This window comes from Oryctolagus cuniculus, chromosome 1 (genome assembly GCF_964237555.1).
Source record: "Oryctolagus cuniculus chromosome 1, mOryCun1.1, whole genome shotgun sequence".
NCBI lineage: Eukaryota > Metazoa > Chordata > Mammalia > Lagomorpha > Leporidae > Oryctolagus > Oryctolagus cuniculus.
Genome location: NC_091432.1, coordinates 97,692,303 through 97,700,046, shown reverse-complemented (window position 1 = coordinate 97,700,046; position 7,744 = coordinate 97,692,303). Strand labels below are relative to the sequence as shown.

At 36.7% G+C, this 7,744-nt stretch overlaps 1 protein-coding gene across 13 annotated transcripts in view; it reads right to left on the bottom strand.

Annotated features, from left to right (window-relative positions):
• The window catches only part of AASDHPPT (aminoadipate-semialdehyde dehydrogenase-phosphopantetheinyl transferase), a 133,092-nt gene that overhangs the window by 106,160 nt on the left and 19,188 nt on the right, over positions 1-7,744 (bottom strand). For 11 of the 13 annotated variants that reach the window (XR_011390389.1, XR_007909439.2, XR_011390388.1 and 8 more), the window contains exons 5-6: positions 7,165-7,236; positions 4,742-4,892 (exon numbers count right to left, since the gene is read on the bottom strand). Coding sequence is in view for 4 of the 13 variants with exons in the window: in XM_070077602.1 (XP_069933703.1) it covers positions 4,742-4,892; positions 7,165-7,236 (223 nt within the window). In the remaining 9 variants the exon portion in view is untranslated. Of the gene's footprint in view, positions 1-2,924; positions 4,893-7,164; positions 7,469-7,744 lie in introns of those variants that run through there. The other 2 variants (XR_011390398.1, XM_002708513.5) reach the window with 2 other exon arrangements.

Below are 7,744 nucleotides of genomic sequence, written 5' to 3'. Positions count from 1 at the left end.
CTATTATATAAAGTGTAGCATAGCAGTTGAGTTTAGGATTTGGATCTAGGTTGCCTAGGATCAAATAATAAACTCCACAATTCAATGGATATACAATCTTTAGTAAGTTGTTCAATACCTCAATACCTTATTTTTTCCATCAGTAAAATGAGGATGAAAGAACCTACTCCATAAGGTGATAAGAATTAAATAACCTGATACACATGAAGTGCTTCAGATGGAAGCTAGTTCTTATAATATAAATACTGAAAAACCTATGAAGCAACCACTTAACATTAACTGGTAACTAAACATATGACCAGACATTTGTCAATCCCAAATTCACAAATACTATTGGCATATTTGTTTTCTCCATAAAAATAAAAGCCATCATTAGTTTTCATCACATCTTAATGAAGAGTATTAGCAGTTAGAATTTATCAAAGAAACGTGTGTGTGTGTATGTCTGTGTATAAAAATCAGATGGCAATAGTTTAACCAGTGACAGGCTACTGAGTTACTCAAACCTAATTCATCGGTTTCGGATACTAAATACTGAGAATTATATAGTGAAAAATTAAATGAAAATATATTCAAATGTATTCTATTTGATTTCTGAATCTGCTATATCAAGGGATATACACAAATATCCATTTTTTAGAGCAATCCACCAGCGTTCCAATGTAGAAAACTTAATATGACCAACAAAGCCACACACTAGGCAGTATGGTACAATGTGAAGAATCTTTTTTTTTTTTTTTTTTACAGGCAGAGTGGACAGTGAGAGAGAGAGACAGAGAGAAAGGTCTTCCTTTGCCGTTGGTTCACCCTCCCATGGCCGCCACAGCCAGCGCGCTGTGGCCGGCGCACCGCACTAATCCGATGGCAAGAGCCAGGTACTTATCCTGGTCTCCCATGGGGTGCAGGGCCCAAGCACTTGGGCCATCCTCCACTGCACTCCCTGGCCACAGCAGAGAGCTGGCCTGGAAGAGGGGCAACCGGGACAGAATCCGGCGCCCTGACCAGGACTAGAACCCGGTGTGCCGGCACCACAAGGCGGAGGATTAGCTTAGTGAGCCATGGCGCCGGCCTGAAGAATCATTTTAAATCCAGCAGATATGGATATGGAAAGTACTGCTCCAGGCTCAGCATTGACAACACCAAATACGTAAAATGCAGACAAAAATATAGAGTTAACAAAGAGGGTGCTGTGTGCAAGAGGGTAAGGGGGTGATTGATGGACTAACATATAGTTACCACTTTGTGTAAGGGGACTGTCCCTTCCTTTCATAAAACTGGGGGATGTCTCTCTGTCTCTACCTCACTCTGTAACTCTGTCTTTCAAATAAATACAATAAATCTCAAAAAAAAAAAAAAAAAGGAAAAAAGAAAAAAGAAAAAAGAAAAGTTGGGGGATGTTGAGAGCAAATATCTCCCATGTCTCCTTTCTCAGGAAGCTACTGGAAGACATGCTGCACATAAATGAGAGAGTAAATCTAAGAAAGATATAAGATAAAGGAGGTGGGGAAATAGGGAATCCAACAAAAGGGAAAGGCAAGCAATCCGCAGGATGATGGCAATGGAGCTCCAGGATGACAGCTGAGTGCTAGCTTGTAGCACACAGCAACTGCGGACTGAACAGAGCACACTACTCTAGGAGCCGTTTTCTCCAGATGAATGACATTAACAGGATTGCTAGTATGTCTGAACACACAGAAGATACTCAAGAAAATAAGAATGTACTAAAGGGTAAGAATAATACATCACAGGCCGGCGCCACGGCTCACTAAGCTAATCCTCCACCTTGCGGCGCCGGCACACCAGGTTCTAGTCCCGGTCGGGACGCCGGATTCTGTCCCGGTTGCCCCTCTTCCAGGCCAGCTCTCTGCTGTGGCCCAGGAGTGCAGTGGAGGATGGCCCAAGTGCTTGGGCCCTGCACCCCATGGGAGACCAGGATAAGTACTTGGCTCCTGCCATCAGATCAGCGTGGTGCGCCAGCCACAGCGCGCCGGCCACGGCGGCCATGGGAGGGTGAACCAACGGCAAAGGAAGACCTTTCTCTCTGTCTCTCTCTCACTGTCCACTCTGCCTGTCAAAAATAAATAAATAAATAAATAAAAATTTTAAAAAAAAGAATAATACATCACTCAGCTGTGAACAGTGGTTACATCTTAAAAATGTAAATACATTATCACAGGCAATAATGGAAACCCTCAATTAATATATAAGTGAACAGAATAGAACAGAACAGAAAGGGGAATAACAGAATACATTGTGTTAAGAAGCGGGGCCAGTGTTGTGGCAAAGCAGGAAAAGCCACTGATTGTGATGCAGACATTCCGCATGGCCACCAGTTAGTGTCCTGGCTGATCAACTTCCAATCCAGCTCCCAGTAATGTGCCTGGGAAAAGCAATGGAAGATGGCACAAGCCCTTGGGTAACTGCTATCCACATGGGAGACCCAGACGAAGCTCCTGGCTTCTGGCTTAGGACTGGCCCAGCCCTAGCCATTAGAGCCATCTAGGGAGTAAACCAGATGGAAGATCCCCCTCCCTGATATATATATATATATATATACATATATATATATATATATATATATATATAAAACATATCCCTCTCTATTAATCTTTCAAATAAATAAATATTAAAAAAGGAAGTTTTGTATTAAGAATCAAAGAAACAACTCCTAATAAATGCAATTAAGCACATTATTTGAAGATATGATAATACATAGCAAAAAATATCTGCTAAAAGATATTGAAAGTGCTTGTCCTGGGGACAGAAAATGAGGGGAGAGATGTCAAAGCAATATTTTAGTTCAGGAAAAAAAAAAAACTTTATAGGTCTACTTTACTTTGAAAACTTTTAAGTATGTGGGGCTTTGAGAAAAATAAAAAAACCTCAAAATCTAGCACAGTATCTGCCTCATAAACACTCCAAAATAAATGTTAAATCATTTTATTAGTACAATGACAAGACAAATTGTTTTTCATATCACCAAGACATTCATGCTAGGAATAACAATACTGCCTCTCTCATAAATGCTACTTGGTATTTTCTAAATACATACTTACTATGCTTGAAATAAGGAGGCATGCTTAATAAAATTAAAAAATTATAAAACATTCCAGTTTTTTACTAAGCAAAGTATACCTAATTTTATATAATTTACACACAAATTTTAATGTTAGTAATACAAAAATGAAATTATTTTACTTCTTGATATTTAACAACAAGACTTCAATCTCCAAGACATGCACTACAACAATTTAGTAGGTGTTGTCATCAATATGATGGTCTTGGCATCTTATATATTATGTTCCCACTTTAAATTAAGTCCTATTAACTAAAACAAATAGACAAACAAAAACAAAGGCAATGAATAGAAGGCTCATAAAAAAGAAATACAGTAAATAACAATGATATACCAACCTTATTTGTAATGAAAATACAAATTTAAAAAATGACATACCATTTTTTAGTTGTAGTGGCAAAGACTAAACACAGTGGAAAAAAATAATACCTATAGCTGACCAGGAATACATAAGTGGGGAATAGTCACTAACATACTACTATCTGGAGGTGTAAATTGCACAATCTTTTAAAGAGCAATACGGCAATACTTACCAAGCTCTAAAAATATTTAAGCACTTTGAGCCAATTATTCCACTTCTAAAAACTTTCTTAAGGACATAATTAAGCAAGTACCTCAAAATGTAAGATATTTACTGCATCACTGCTAACAGTAATAAATCACAACAACCAAATGTCTAACACAGAGGAAACTGAGTACATTGCACCACATCTTTCTTTTGGCAGGCAATGGACTTTGCCATTTCTGCCAAACCTGCCATAGCTTCTTCGTTTACAACAGTCTACTTTTAACAGAGTCAAAATGTTAAACATTGGCTTTCTCTGTGACTTGATGTGAGTCAGTGGAAACTGGGGGAAGTTTTCTAGGGGCTTTTGGAAGAAGTCTTCCTAAATGACAAACAAATGGGGGAAAATGGTATGTCCTGACTTCTAGATGCAGATTTATGAAGATTTAAACCAGGAAATTAAATAGCAGCTCTTGTGATTGGGAGAGGAATGAGACCAAGGTAAAAACCAATAAACTGAGGCCAAGTCAAAAAAAAAAAAAAAAAAAGAAAAAGAAAACAAAAAACCCACATCCTTAATGACAATTTTTTGAATTGTGTGTTACATGAAATAATAATGCCAGTACATTTGTTACCTCTCCCCAAAGCACCCTGATATCAGTTGTACAAGTGAATACTTTAGAATCACTTTAAGTCATGTCACAGAGGTAAACTCAGGAACAGTTTTTGTACAGTGAAAACTAAATTATAAATCAGCATGTTCTCATTTTTTAAAAAATTTTTTAAAAAGTTAATATGGATTCATTTGCCAAGAAAAAGGTCTGGAATATACTCAAGGTCTAAGAGCAGTTATATCTAAATGATAGAATTTAAATGTTTCCTTTTTGCAAATTTGTATTTTCCATTTTTTCTATATTGAGTACAAATCACTTTTAGATTCTATTTCTAGCAATTCAACCTAATTTTAGAAAAGAGATAAATATATATTTTAGTGAGCTACTGGAACTGAAGTTTGCTTTTTAAGAAAAAAAATTTTCAATTTTCCTTAAGACCATTTTCTGCAATAAAATTTGCTACTAACAGGCATCTTTTTTTCTGTGAATATGGAAAATTATACTTTTTGTTTCCCTTTGTTAGGAAATTATATCATGACTTTGTACCATTTCGTATTGGAATTTCTTCTGTGAAACAAAAACAGTCCCAAAATGAAGGATCTTCAGGTGTCATAGGAACAGCAGATGATATTAAATCATTAAAGGTGAGAATAGTAAACTGCCTCTGGCTTGGTTTAGAATCATCTAGAGATGGAACCTAAAAGGGGAAAAAAATTACCCAATTATTATAACTGTGTATCACACTCATAAATTTTAAATTATGAAATTAAGACAGACAGAAAAACACTTCAATAGTATTAAATTACAACATAGTGGGATTTCTGGAATACTGTTTTTACTTCTCATGTAAGATTTACCAATGTAACAAATAAAAATAAATGAAAGAGAAAACCTGTGGTATTTATATAACATGTAGATATACTGGGCCTCAAGTCCAGAAAAGTTAGAATCAGTAGAAAGAATTTCAAAGAGATCCCAAATCCTGTAATTTTAACTAGAGATGAGGTATTTTGATAGAGGTGTCCCATAGTGGCTCAATTCTAAGAAATACCAGAGTGGATCCATCTAAAGGGTCAATCTGAAAAAACTGCCATGACTATACAGAGATGGAACACATTTCTTTAGGAAATTATTAAACATTAAATTTAACTGTATCTTCTACTCTGAAATAGAGCCCTTATTCATGACTCAAGAGCATAGATCTTAACATTCTATACATTGTAGTACAGAATGAACATTCCTGATCTGAAAATCTGAAACATGTAATACTACAAATTCCAAAATTTTTTGAGTGTGGACATGATGACACAGCAAATATCCCACACCTGATCTCATGTGACATGTCTTATTCAAAAAACAGACACAACAAAAATGATGCAGAAAATTACCTTCAGGCCACGTAAATAAGATGTGTATGGAACATAAACGAAGTCAGTGATTAGACCTGGGTCCAATCGCCAAGATACCTCATTATGCATATGCAAACATTTCAAAATTTTTTAAAACTCAAAACCTGAAACACTTCTGGTCCAAAGTACTTCAGATAAGGGATACTGAATCTGTATAGAAGTACTTAAGTTTTATACAGTACTATAACTAGGTGTACTACTTATTTAATATAATATATGTCTCATGGTTTTGCTGTAGTATGGTTATCTCAATTCTATATTTGGGGAAATTAAAGTTCAGGAATATCAAATGATTCAATTTGCTTACACAACACAGGGTAAATGGCAGACCTGTACCTGACACCTAGTCTTCCCACTATGACAATGCTGCCTAAATAGATTCTAGCCAGGAAAATAAAGTAGTACTACTGAATGGCCAAATGTTTAGAAAACTATAAACCGCCTCAAAAAATATAAGGTATTTGTAATGAGTTTAAAGCTAAGACCCAAGAACAGGTAAACTGGGTCAGAACATCTTCATAAAAGATACTAATTTTAATATGCCATCCCTTTTTAAAAAACAAAATCTATGAAGAATTTTAATACTTGAACTAATCATTCTATTTTTTTGAGAACTAATACTGCAATACACATTGATCAAGCCATATATTTTTTTTTTTTTTTGACAGGCAGAGTGGACAGTGAGAGAGAGAGAGACAGAGAGAAAGGTCTTCCTTTGCCGTTGGTTCACCCTCCAATGGCCGCCACAGCCAGCGCACTGCGGCCGGCGCACTGCGCTGATCTGATGGCAGGAGCCAGGTACTTATCCTGGTCTCCCATGGGGTGCAGGGCCCAAGCACTTGGGCCATCCTCCACTGCACTCCCGGGCCATAGCAGAGAGCTGGCCTGGAAGAGGGGCAACCGGGACAGAATCTGGAGCCCTGACCAGGACTAGAACCCGGTGTGCCAGCGCCACAAGGCGGAGGATTAGCCTAGTGAGCCGCAGCGCCAGCCTCAAGCCACATTCTAAATGCAGCTGTATTCTTCAATCACTTCCAAACAATCCCAACTACTATGCAGACTGAGAGTTTTTTGACCCTAAATTGTTTGACTACTACACAGATGTGATCAAACTGAGACTGATGTTATGCTATATTATGACACAAGGTCTCTCACATTTGAAATTGTAAGTATAAAGATTGAGGGCATTCAATAATGCAGGGTAATTCATTATTCCCCAACCTTAAACTTGGTACCCTTACAGTCAGCATAGCCCCAATTCACCAGGTAATAAATTATTGTTAAAATGACTGAGTGATTGCCTTTTATGTCTATTGAAAATATGAGTACTCTAACAGTATTATCAAATTATCCTGTATAATAATTAACTGTATATGAATATAAAGATGCACTAACATAGGAGTTTTTATGAAATCTCAGATAAAGACTTGATAAACACTTCTTTATCTACACTCTTAAAATATATAAACTTCTAGCCTGATATAAGGCAAATGACTGTTTTTATCAATAGAGAATACTGATTTATGCTTTTCAGAATACAGAGAAATCTTAAAATCTTACATCTTGATGTCTAGATCCATCGGGTTTCCTAAGAGCTACTGCAACAAAATGATGTTCATCTATTTTGCTTTCCTGAAAAATAAAAGTAAATATGTAAATTTCAATATAGCTTTGTTTACATTTTCTAAATCTTCTCTCTCCATACACATGCATACACACATATACTCCCCCTCAGGAGCCAAGTAATGAGCAAGAGGCAGTCAAGTACTGCATCCAGTTGTCGTGTCCGATCAGCCTGTCTTTTATGCCATAGTAACTCGCTGTCCTTCACTGGTGTTGTTAATTTTGTACATGCTGAAAACATCTATTTATTAAAAAATAAAATAAAAACAACTTGTAATATTGTTTGTAGTATTTACTGAACTATATACTATAGACTATGGAAAATCAAGTAGAATCATGATAGACTTAATAAACATGCAATTTTCTATTTGATCCTGTGTGTGAGAGAAAGAGGATTGAGGCTTTAAAATATAATACATACAGGGCCAGCGCTGTGGCACAGTGGGCTAAACCCTGACCTGCAGTGCTGGCATCCCATATGGGTGCCGGTTCAAGACCCAGCTGCTCCACTTCCAAT